The sequence below is a fragment of the Nicotiana tabacum genome, chromosome 23 (genome assembly GCF_000715075.1).
Source record: "Nicotiana tabacum cultivar K326 chromosome 23, ASM71507v2, whole genome shotgun sequence".
Taxonomy (NCBI): Eukaryota; Viridiplantae; Streptophyta; class Magnoliopsida; order Solanales; family Solanaceae; genus Nicotiana; species Nicotiana tabacum.
The window spans coordinates 99,861,221-99,874,513 of record NC_134102.1 but is presented as its reverse complement, the minus strand read 5'-3'; the positions used below and the strand labels follow the sequence as shown (position 1 = coordinate 99,874,513).

The 13,293-nt window shown below is 34.9% G+C and overlaps 1 protein-coding gene across 1 annotated transcript; it reads right to left on the bottom strand.

Annotated features, from left to right (window-relative positions):
- Nucleotides 1–8,037: 8,037 nt before the first annotated feature.
- LOC107832648 (uncharacterized) lies at nt 8,038–9,785 on the bottom strand. The gene has a single exon (XM_016660508.2). The coding sequence runs from the start codon at nt 9,637–9,639 to the stop codon at nt 8,572–8,574; it is 1,068 nt and encodes a 355-aa protein (XP_016515994.1). The 5' UTR covers nt 9,640–9,785; the 3' UTR covers nt 8,038–8,571.
- Between the last annotated feature and the right edge of the window lie 3,508 nt (nt 9,786–13,293).

Below are 13,293 nucleotides of genomic sequence, written 5' to 3'. Positions count from 1 at the left end.
CCATCGGGGTCCGAGGCCCTTTTTCTCTTAACCACCTTCTCCGGTTTTGAGATAGGCGGTAGAATTTCTTCATCACCTGATGGAGGTCTCATAACTGCATATTTTCCAAGACCTACAAAGAAAGGAAATTAAGTAAAACTTATGCCTGAAAAAATACTTGAACAGATCGGTGAGCCAAGATGAAAGCTTACCATGAGTACGAGCCTCCCACCAGCCCTTCGACAAATCACGCCATGCACGCTCAACATATGTTGACGTCGAAACCAGACTCATGACCCAGTTCTCGAGATGGGGAACCGCGTCCGGCATCTAAGCATTGACTGTATCAAGAAATGCACTGATAAGAAAAGGTGAAGAAGTAAAAACAACAAAAGCTAAAAACGAAATCACACTTACGGTTCATATTCCATTTCTCGGGAAATGGCATACTCTCAGTCGGGATTAAGTCTGAGGTCTTCATTCGAACAAACCGGCTCATCCAACCCCGATCTTTGTCTTCATCTATGCTCGAGGTGAACACCTTGGTGGCCCGGCGTTGAAGATTTATCAGCCCACTTCGGTAAAGACGGGGGTCATATAATCTTACAAGGTGGTCGAGGGTGAAGGGAAGCCCGTCGATTTTGCTCACAAAGAAACGAAGCAGTATTACAATCCTCCGGAAAAAGGATGTATTTGGCCGAGGGTCACTTGGAACCTTTTGCAGAAGTTGATGATGACTTAATCGAGGGGACCTAGCGTGAAAGGATAAGTGTAAATACTCAAGTATCCTTCCACGTGGTAGTGATCGCTTCCTCCGGTGCCGGTATCACGACCTATTTGATTTCCCAATCACAATCTTTCTTCACCAAATCAATAAGGCTTTGGGTTATCGAGCATATGTATCTCGATATCGGCTCACATCGACCAGCAACCGATGAGGGTTTATCGACCTTAAATTCAGAATCGATAACACATCCCCCGGGAACGAGTTCTTCGAGGCATGGCACCACCACCGGTTTCTCACCGGCCGGCCGAGATGAGGAAGCAACCTCTTTCTGAGGAACGGTTATAGATATCTTAGCCATCTAAATTTTCAAGAACAAAGAATATGGGAAATTGAAATATTTTGGTGTTTGTCAAAGAACAAGCAAAGAAATTCTTAAAGCTGGAAATAGAGAACTTTGGAGAAGGCGAAGAACTATGGAGGTTGGAATGAGAAGAGTTGAAGGTAAAAGGTTTAAAATAATGAAGAAGGGGGGCTATTTAAAGATTTCGCAATGACGGTTCAAAATCGGCAGAGGCCGACCATCGTCTGGCGCGTATTTAATGCCTTGATAACTGGACCGACGGGACATTTATCACATACGTCATAATCGGGCCCGATGCAGACGCCAGTGTGTATCTAGTCAAAAGTTGAAAAATCATATCGTTTCTCATCACATTCTTTCCGAGAAACGAGGGAACTATCTGTATATGGTCAAAACCGAGTTTGCCCTTCGTATAATCAGTCAAGATTGGAACATAATGGACCGAGGGTCGTCATTATAATATCAAGATATGATGTGAAGCCGGGTTATCGAGCTCAAGACCCAGACCGATCAATATCGAACTCAAGTCAATACTGAGCTTGAGTCAATACCGAACTATGATGTGAAGTGGTATTATCAAGCTCGAGATCCAGCGACCGACCAATACCAAGACCGACCAAGATAAAGCTAAGAGACAAAAAGTCGTTGTAGCCGCACTAGGGAAGAGAATCTTGGCGGGAATTAAGGAAAAACTATTTAACTAATCTATCATGGGATCTCCACTATGTATTTTTAATAATATCCAAAGTAGGATTCTTCTACTATATTAAGAGTGGCTATCATTTCTGTAAGGTGAGAATACATTGAACATTCAGATATCAATACACTCTTACATTTAAGAGATTATAGAGATTTACACACATATAGTAAATATTATCCTTTTTGGGGACTTTTTTACATTGGTTCATTTTGTTCATTTATAAATCATTCTCTACTCAATTTGGGTTTGTATTTCATTTCTTTTTTTACAGTCAATATTCGATATATTTCTACTTATTTCTCCATTTTGTACCAAGTTATACCACGTATCTTTAGAACTACGTATACATTCAACTCTATCTGTTTTTCGGGTAAACAACAATCTTATTACTGATAACATGTAACAGCACCAAGAATATTGTGAGGAGAATACACCGCTGTTAAATCTCCGCAATGATTTTATCATTTTGAGATCTCTCCTCCTTTACCTCAAATTTGATTTGTCGCAATTGTTAAGCTCTCGTCCAGATCTTGTCCATCTTGGTTGTGAGATCAATTTTTGCATCAATAATTTCAAGAAGAATATTGTCATTTCCTAATGAGAGCTATGGCTTATGAGAAAATATTGATAGAATAGTTATGAATGTTCATAATTACCATTCTTTCCCGAGTTAATACCTACCATGAAAATTGTTGTTACAAAAGCACAAGGTTCTTTAGGTAATAAATATTAGTAGAATTTTTGAGTGTTAGAAACTTTTGAGCTTCTTCAGCGTCTATTTGGGCTTTTATTAGACAAAGCAAACATCTATTTACTCATTAGGGATTTATTTATTGGCTATTTTGGGGTAACACTATTCTGTATTCCTTAATAATTAATAGGAAGAGTGAAGGAAAAATGCCAAAAAAAAGGCGGTAGTAGATAAATACAATTGTTGGGCATTGGAAAGTGTCATATCACTTTGCCAACTCCAAACTAATAAAAAATCTAGATAACATATAAGGTTATCTGGATAAAAATTATTACAAATAAAAATTAATGGCGTTTAATATTTCTTAGTAAAATATATATTTTACGTATAGTAAATAAATAGTAAATAGATAAATTATAAATAAATTCTATTTATATTTACTATTTACTATCTAGATAAATCTGTCATCTTTATTTCTTTCGATAAACAAGAAAATAAATGGAACATATATTTTGTCAGATCTTAGATTTCTGTTAAAAATTAAAATATGTTTAGTGTTATGATTAAAAGTGCACCACTTTGTTAAAGTAAATAAACTATTAGTGATCCATGTAAAAGAATATGTATGACTTTGAGTCTAAAACCAAAGATAATGTATGTTTTTGAGCTTTTTCTCAGTGCTATTACTAAAAGTGCATCATTTTATTAAAGTAAATGGATTATTAGTACTCCATGTGAAAGAATATATATGAACTTGCGTCTAAAATCAAAGATAATGTATGATTTTAAATTTTTTTTTGCATTTTAGTCATATAAAGAATTTCACACTTTTTTAAGTAAACACATTAATATTTTATCATCGGATTCAACAGTTGTATCCAATTACAAGACTGTTTAGTTATGAAAGCAGTTTAAGCTAATGATTATTAGTACTTTTAATCATTTAACCCAAAGGGACAGCCCTTTGAGAGATTTATCAAATAGTTTCTTGTGCTTCAGCATCTATATTAAATTATGATTTAATAAAAGCTAACAAAATTCAAGATATTATAATAAGTTCGTCAGGCAACAGCAACAGTAACAGCAATTCCTAAAATATGCATAGTTCCAAAAGATGAAGTCAGAATGGATTGAATTCCAGAGTTTCAGAGTTCAGACTTCAGTCATACATATCCACAACTCCGCAATTTGTGTTTTTTGGAGATTGGACAAGTTTTGTTCCCTCCAACCTTTGCTGCCTCCCCAACTAAATCCTAACCTTTTTGGTATTTGTGATATGTTTCTGGTTTTCTTCTTTCCTTTTTTGTACTACTATACTACCTTTTGTATTTCTTTAGATAATATGATTAGCTTTTCAAAACAACAATAACAATAACAACCCAGTAAAATTTCACTAATGGGGTCTGTAGAAGGTAATGTGTACGCAGACCTTACCCCTACCCTGAAGGAGTAGAGAGACTGTTTCCGAAAGACCCTCGGATCAAAAAAACAAAAAGACAAAAGGACAAAAAGAAAAATATTAGTATCACAACAACAATCATAGGAAAAATAGGAACACCATAAAATCCAGAAGAAAGATGTAAAGTAAAGGGAGACAATATTAGTATCGCCACAATAATCATAAGAAAAATAGGAACACCATGAAATCTAGAAGAAAGATGCAAAGTAAAAGCGATAGCTAGTAAATAGGACCTGCACTGAAAAATAAAATAGTAAGACACAATACTGCCACTAGCTATCTTAGACACAACATGGTACGAAGTAAGACACGACTCAACTACCTCCTAATCTACAAACCTAATACTCGACCTCCACATCTTCCTATCAAGTGTCATATCCTCGGAAATCTGGAGTCTCGCCATATCCTGCCTGATCACATCTCCCCAATACTTCTTAGGACGCCTACTACCTCTTCTCGTGCCCTCCACAACCAGCCGCTCACACCTCCGTACCAGAGCATCTGGGCTTCTCCTCTGTACATGTCTGAACCATCTAAGCCTCGTTTCCCGTATTTTGTCATCAATGGGAGCCACGTGCACCTTCTCCCGAATATCATCATTTCTAATCTTATCTATCCTAGTGTGCCCGCACATCCACCGCAACATCCTCATTTCTGCTACTTTCATCTTCTGGATATATGAGTTCTTAACATGCCAACACTCAGCCCCATACAACATGACCGGTCTAACCACCGCTTTATAGAACTTACCTTTGAGTATCGGTGGCACTCTCTCGTCACACAGGACTCTAGACGCTAACCTCCACTTTATCCATCCTACCCCAATACGGTGTGTGACATCCTCGTCGATCCCCCCTCCCCCTAGACAACCGAACCAAGGTACTTGAAGCTGCCTCTACTCGGGATGACCTGCGAATCAAGCCTCACATCCACGCCCACTTCCCCTGGCTCAGCGCTGAACTTATACTCCAGGTATTCCGTCTTCGTCTTACTCAACTTGAAACCCTTAGACTCAAGAGCATGTCTCCAAACCTCCAGCCTCTCGTTAACACCGGCTCACGACTCATCAATCAGAACTATGTCATCGGCAAATAGCATGCACCATGGCACATCCCCTTGAATATGGTGTGTTAACACATCCATCACCAGAGCGAATAAGAATGGACTGAGCGCAGAACCTTGGTGTAACCCCATTACAACCGAAAAATGCTCAGAGTCGCCTCTTATTGTCCTAACCCGAGTCTTAGCCCCATCATACATGTCCTTAATCGCCATAATGTAGGGAATCGACACACCTTTTGCTTCCAGGCATCTCCAGAGAACTTCTCTAGGAACCTTGTCATACGCTTTCTCTAGGTCAATAAACACCATGTGCATATCCTTCTTCCTCTCTCTGTACAGTTCCACCAACCTTCTAACAAGGTGTATAGCTTCTATAGTCGAACAACCTGGCATGAACCCGAATTGGTTGTCGGATACAGACATTATTATTCTCACCCTCGCTTCAACCACCCTCTCCCACACTTTCATGGTATGACTCAGTAATTTGATACCCCTATAATTGTTACAACTCTGGATATCACCTTTGTTCTTATACAATGGAACCACCGTACTCCACCTCCACTCATCTGGCATCCTCTTCGCCTTAAAAATAACATTAAACAACCTAGTCAACCACTCCAAACCTGCTCTCTCCATACACTTCCAAAATTTTACCGGAATCTCATCTGGCCCGGTCGCTCTGTCCCTACTCATCTTACGCATAGCACCCATGACCTCTTCAACCTCGATACGCCTGCATTACCCAAAGTCACAGTGACTCGGAATGCTCCAATTCGCCTAGCACAATATCCTGATCCCCTTCTTCGTTCAGAAGTTTATGAAAGTAAGTCTGTCATCTTCTCTTAATCTGGGCATCTTCCATCAATACTCTACCATCTTCGTCCTTGATGCATCTCACTTGGTCCAAATCCCGAGCCTTCCTCTCTCTCAACTTGGTCCAAATACTCTACTCTCAGAATGATTAGCTTTTCAAACGAAACCAAATTTGAGTAGTAATAAGCCGATGATATTTTGGATGGAAATTGTAGAAGTGTTGAGTTTCTATAGAAATGAGAATCATGTAGCGCTGCGACGCTCGGTAAAACGGCTCCTCGCTAAATAAAATCAAATTATCAATACAACCAAAAAAAAGAGATAGATCACATCTTGGCCAAATGCCAATCCTCCCAGTTTAAAAGAGAAAAGAGCGGAGATGTGCGAAAAAAGATCCCTCCCAACTAACCAAAAAGAGCCTGTGTTTCCTCACGTAAAGGACTTCTTTTGTATCGGCTCTCTCTCGGAAGTAAGTTTTCTCGTTATCTCAGTGAGACAAATCTAAAAAAACTTTTATTTACTCATTTTCTGCGAGAAGACCCTTCTAAAATTACGTTTAACTTGGAGTTGGACAACCTTAACTAATTGCTACAAAACCAAAATCAAGCCAAGTTGGAACCAGTGTTACAAAGTGAACAATTATTAAACAGCAACTTCAATTTGGACGTTTCAGTTTACTACTACAATGATTGTATAAACTTTTTTTTATGTAAAACTCAAATTTTCCAAAGGCAAATTTTTTCCTGGTCACGAACTTAAAATGTCAAAATATTTGAAATCGCTAGATTACGGATTCAGAACCCCGTTCTATAAACTGTAATCCAAATTCAGTCCTACCCAAAATGGATAAAATTGTAGGATAAATCTTTCGTTGGAATTAGATTTATTACGTACCAGTCCGTCTAATACAATTATTTTCTTTTAGTAAAAGCGAAAACAACCTCTCTACTCCCTCGGGTAAGAGTAAGATATAGTAGAATTTTACTGGATCATCGTCGTCGTAATAAAAGAGAATCCAAATAACTTTTCATTTTTAGGCAAACAATAGCGAGGTGTTTGCTTTCTTGTTTGTCATATAGTCGAGTAGGGGAGGAACAATTGTTTTCTCCTTTTGTCCATTCCAAACCCCATGTGCTAACTCGAAAATTGTTGTCTTTTTATCACTAATTTAATAATTTAATAGTATTAAAATAGTCAGTGAGCTGTCTCTTTAGAATTAAATGTTAGTGTAATCACTTTGCCGACAGGAAGATGAACTAAATAATTTAACGAAAACAAACAAATTAACACAAGAAGATGCTCCAACTGAGTAATTGATAGTGTAATTGATTAATATATATATCCTTAGCAGAAATATGCTTAAATAATATTGTTATGATTGATTACACTACTACGCACTTACAAAGAATCTTATAGCACTATTTGTTTAATATTTTCCGCAACAAAAAGTGAAACTTCGAGTCTAGTCTAACTAGAAGATGCTCTAACCAGTAGTGACCAAGGAAAAAGGCCTAACTTTGGATCATATGGTCGCACATCAGTTGTTGTGATTGGAACCTATCAACAAAATTCTCATAAATTAAAAATTTGTGAAAGGTGTTTGTTATTAGCTGTCACCATTTAAATATGGCCCCATCAACCACCATAATATCATATGATTGCCCCTAAAAAAAGGGAAAATAGTAGTGCAAACCATTAAATTCTCTTTAAAAATCCATTCAATAATTCCCAGCCCTTGCTCCCATTATTAATGATTAATAATATTTTTACTTTAAGTTTCAGTATATCATATATATGGATAGAATTAAAAGTCTAAGTAAGAGGGTGTTTGTTCTTCGGTTTTGTTTTAATCATGTTGTTATTCCAATGACTTTTTCACTAGTATTTCTTTTCAGCACTATTGTGACTATGTTTCAAGGAGGGTGTCGAAAATAATTTCTCTATTTTCGTAGAGTAGAGGTAAGGCTGACCTCTTGGATTACACTAGTTTGTTGTTATTATGTTGTAATAAGAGAGTTTTGCATTATTAATGTAATTTCACCAACAAATTATCCACATTCTCTCTAGTTCATCTACCCTTAATAGACACTTATCTTTTTTGGTAAGTGGCTGACAGTTAATATTTTTTTGACACAATAAAACTTAACTCCTTAAAAATATATTCATTGTGAAAAGAACTGAGAAGGGTAACGTGTGTGATATGGAATATGGATAGATATGCATTGAACATTTGAACTCCAACCTATTTCAACTGAAAAACACGAAATATATATGATACTAATAAACTTGTAGAACCTACCTTTTCTTCACATAAACAGTCATGAGGAACAATAAAATTCCCAAAAGTACATAAAAACAGAAAAAATGGAGATTCTTTGGGGACATTTGTTGAAGGAAAGTTTTAAAAAAATGACCTATTTGAACAGAAAGTTTTAAATTGAGGACTAAATTCACATTAAACCGAAATTAGCTCTAACAACATAATGAGCCCTCCCAACATTAGCAAATCTATAGTTTGCCACCTATAGAAAAATCTTTCTCCACATTTTCAGACACTGCAAACCATAAATTTGCAATGCAGCAGTAAAATTACTAATATGCCCATCCACAAAACCCATGATTTATCAAATGTCAAAAGACAAGACATTGACCAAAATGTTGCAACATTTGGATTTGCATTAGATCCCATCACCATCTTACTTTTTCCAATTTCTACAACAGCCCCGAAACTAACCAGAAATTGCAAATTAACCCCAATAAAATCAGAAATCTTTACCTTTTAGCTCCCTCTACCAATCATCTCCTTGTACCTGAGAATTGAATCCAACCTCTGTAACTTCAACTGTTGCTTGAACTTGTTGATGAAATCATCTGCTTTAGCATCTACTTCATTAATGTCTCCGTCGCTTGTCTTGACATTTCTCTCCCTTGTAGTGGCCGGCCGGCGAGCTTCAACAATAGCCTCCTCTTCAAAATGCGCAAATGGCGATTTCATGCTTGCTGATTTCTTCATCTTCGTCGGCAACTTTATCGGAGCTTCACCGGCCGATGGATTTGTATCTGATCTGCTCCTGCTCACGTGACGTTCCTTTAACTGATTGTATACTTCATCCAAGCTCTTTAGCTCACCTTCTTCTTCCTCTTCTTCTACCTCATTTTCTTCATGGGTTTGCTGAAAATCGAAATGGGTATCTGTATTATCAAGTTTTTGTTCATGGATGTGTTGAATAATGTAACGGGCCGATTTTTCTTGAATATTTTCTTGATGGGTTTGCTGAAAGTGGAAATCTTGATCCATATTTTTGAGTTCTTGGTCGGGGGTGTGTTGAAAAAGGTACTGGGTTTGTGTATCTGGGAGATTTTCTAGATGGGTTTGCTGGAAATCGTACTGGGTTTGTGTTTTTTGAGCATTTTCTTGATGGGATTGATTGAAAATATACTGGGTAGATTCTGGTACTACGGTAGTATGTTCTGGAGCTGGTTCGAAAATGTAATGTGTTTGTGGTTCAAAGGTGGTTTCTTGATTATGGGTATCGTCAAAGTTGTAATCTTTAACAGGTTCTTGAGATCTATTGTTGTAGAAATTTAAAGATTTGATGCGTTGAAGAATAGAAGGAGATCTAATGAGTTTAGAGGGTTGTTGTGGGTGATTTTGTGAGTATTCTTGTTCTTCTTGTTGTTGTTCTTGTTTGGGAGGGTGATTTGGCTTTTGGTTAGCTAAGGAAGAAGTAAAAGCAATGGTACCAATCATGAGATTGAGAAGAACAAAAAGGACAGTGGGAGTGAACCAGCTATTCATGGATGTCCATATTGAAGAATAAACAGTAGATACAGAGTCATCAAACATGGTGAATGACTTGTGATATTCTAGAGAGAGAGAGAAGTGAAAAATGACTTTAGTTTAGAGAGAGAGTGGAAGTGAAAGTGGAGAACAAGGATTGGAGTGTAGTGTAGAGTTTGGGAGATTAGTAATTAGTAAAGCAAAGGAGAGATGGGGAGCTGGAAGATGGGAAGTGGTGGGTGGGGATCATTCAGGGCATGGGGATGAATGGTAGTGGGGTACGTTGGTTTTTATTTCCCGCATGGTTTTTTTTATACTCATATTGTTTTTTTTTTAGAATAATATTTTGCGTAAAATTACAAGAAATAATAGATACGAATACATAATTTTAAAAATACAATAGATTCAGTGATAAAAATCTTGAAAACTAGAGTCACAGAGTTTAAATTCTGGATCTTTCTCTGGTACACATCATCCTTAATGTGATTTAGTATGCAAAGAAAAATAGTAAGTAATCGTTAGCGTACAATTATGTTTGAATCTTAATTTACAAACAACGTGAAAGAATCAAATGCAAAGCTAATGCTGAAACGAAAGTTAATCTGGTTGCAAATTAACAAGAATGTATTAAACACTGTAATATGTAGTAATATTTTTAACCAAACATAGAATATAAAAGTAAGTATTTTGATTTTTATATTACCTCATACTATCTCGTTATTTTGTTGTATATATCAAGAAGCAACCCCTATGATTAATAATTTTTTGAGCAAATTAGTCGTTCTCTTTCTTTTTAGGGCTTTTTCGTTTTGTTTTGTTCATGGGAAATTTGAAAATGAGGGATGGGGCAGGGGAATAATGCGACTGAATTTGCGATCTATATGGTTCACTTCGACTAGCACCATTTAGTGTAAGATTTTTCTTTGGTATGACCAATAGAAGAAAAGATAAACTAAACAAAAAGAAGATTATTAAAAAAAACAATAGGTGTAGGGACGGTTTTGGTTGATATGAGTTGTTTTATTCAATAATCAAACAAGCTAGTGTTAATTATGTTTGTTTTTTTAAATCTACACATCAAATCAATTCAGAGCAAATTAAATCAATTTTCAGATTTTATGTTTCTGTTTTTCATTTATTTTAATTTCTTTCTTTCCTCTATGCTACAAAATATCAATTATACTAGATTTTCATAGGAAGGTATCACACATGTCACTACCCAAATTGGGTCCTTGACTGGATTCATAATCGTTTTTTTTTATTATTTCACACAAGTTAATCTATAAATCAAGCATAACTTAAACTCAGCCGTTTAAGCTTTCATTTGGTCATAGATTTTGGCTACTTTTTTTCAAAAAAAAATTGAAAACAATATTTCTTTCGTGGAATATGGTCGGTTTTTGAAAAAGAAAAGTTGAAAAAAAAATTCAAATTCCCAAAAACTGGTTTAGGGCAGTTTTTAGGTGAAAATTTTCTTCCAAATAAAATACATGTCCAAATACAATTTCAACTTCCAAAAATTATTTTTTAACACTACTTCAAAAAAAAATTCAAGTTTCAACCAAATCTATGTTCAAACGCTAGCTCAATTTTAAGTGCACATATATTCAGCCTTGAACTAGAAATTTTACAGTGTGTCTTTTAACTGACACAAGTTATGTGAGAGTTGTTTATATATATGTGATCCAAAATCTTATACTGTATTAGTCAATATTTTGAGTTCACAATTTTCACTTGTCAAACAAATACAATCCCTAAATACCTTGTATCCGTTGTACGAAGTACAAAAGTGAAGTTTCTCCATCTAGCCTGATAATGAAGGAAGAAAGAGGGGAAAGATGGGATTGGGGGGAGGGAGGAAAAGAAAAGATTTCGAATATTCATGGACCAATGTATAAAGAAAAGCATATAATGCAAAGAGAACTTATAGATCTACTCTCGCTACTTATAGGCAACTTTATAGTTAGACAAATATATCAGACTTTTGACATAATTGATATCACTTGCAATAGATCCTATGGTTGTTGCAAATTATTAGGGGAACTTTAATTTTTTGTATTGTTCCAATATCTCTCATGAGGTTATTTTAAATTAAAGAGGTAAAATGACATGCCCACCATTCGAAATTTGTTAATAAAACATGTTAATTATTTTTTTATCTTGTTGTTCAGCCTTTTTATTTGATTTAGTTTTTCAATTTATCTTGAACGCCGATGAATAAGGGACTCTAAAACCACTAAATAGAGAGGAGGGGGAGAGATGGGAGGATGAAATTGTATAGTATTGTATTTCTTAATTGGTAATATATGTACGTATATTTAGTAGATGAAATTTGGTTTGAAGACAAGTTATGCTAGGATTAGTTATAATGAGATTAATTATTCTAGTATTATTTTTATTGACTATTTGGTATGTTGTATTAATCTTATGATCGTCAATTTTGATGTTTTATTCTAGATAACTTATCCTGAGATTACTATTCCACCCTCCGGCAGATATAAATTATCTTGGTATTATTTTTAATCCTAGAATAATTTATCCTAAGATTAGTAACTAAATAAGGAATAAGGCGATACAAAAATTTTATGCCAAAATTATTTTTGCTTATCTATCATACCAAACAACATCTCAATATGAAATTAAGTGAATGTAAGTGAAAAACTAGTAATATGAAAATACAATACCTAAAATCTATACTATATTAAAAGCACGAAGACCCTTAGCGAAATGTCGTTCGCCTTTTTTACCCATAAAAATCGACTTTATACTAAATAAAATTGTAATTTAAGTTGCCTTCCTAATATTTAGGAATAAACATTCAATTTCATTTATGCTAATTTCCTAAAGTTAGAACTTTAAAATCAAGTAGAATTTTATTTGTTAATCTTTCCTTATTAGATTGTATTACAATTTTATTTGTAATAGGAAGACGTGATTTTAATACATTAAGGACTTGTGTTTCAAAAGGAAAAACAATACTAGCTTTTTATCGCGTCTAATCTCCATATCATTTGTAGGATTTCAAATTAAAACGCTAAAAAAAGAGAAGATTAATCAAGCACACTACTAAATTGATTATTTTCTATAATACAGAATAACTTACATATCTATCTATCTATCTATCTATCTAAAAGCACGAATGCCCTTAATGAAATATCGTTCGTCTTTTTTATCATTTAAAATTAAACTTCACATTAGACAAAATCGTAATTTAGTTATTATCGTAATATATAGTACTTTGAAATCAACTAATTTGGCTATAAAGTCTTTCTTGTGTTGAAGTATGTAGGAAGCCCTAATATTTAGGACTTTAATATAAATATTAAAGGAAGCTCGGTGCACTAAACTTCCCATATGTGCGGGGTCCGGGTAAGGGTCGAACCACAAAGTCTATTATCTTTTACTTATATTGTTTGGGAGAAATAACAGTATTACATTGTCTTAACATAAATATTGTTTGGGAGAAATAACAATATTACATTATCTTTTGCTTATATTTATTTACGCCAATTTCTATATGAAATATGTTTGAACTTATAATTCTAATGGGAGGATACTATATATTCTTACTATTAAATTAAAATGTATGTACTTAATTAACTATTTTCTAATAATTAAATATAATTTTTAAATATTATGCGAATACATTGATGAAGAGAAAAAGATGCTATTCGAGTAAGAAGGAGTTTAAAAAATATCTCTATTTTCTATATCATTGTA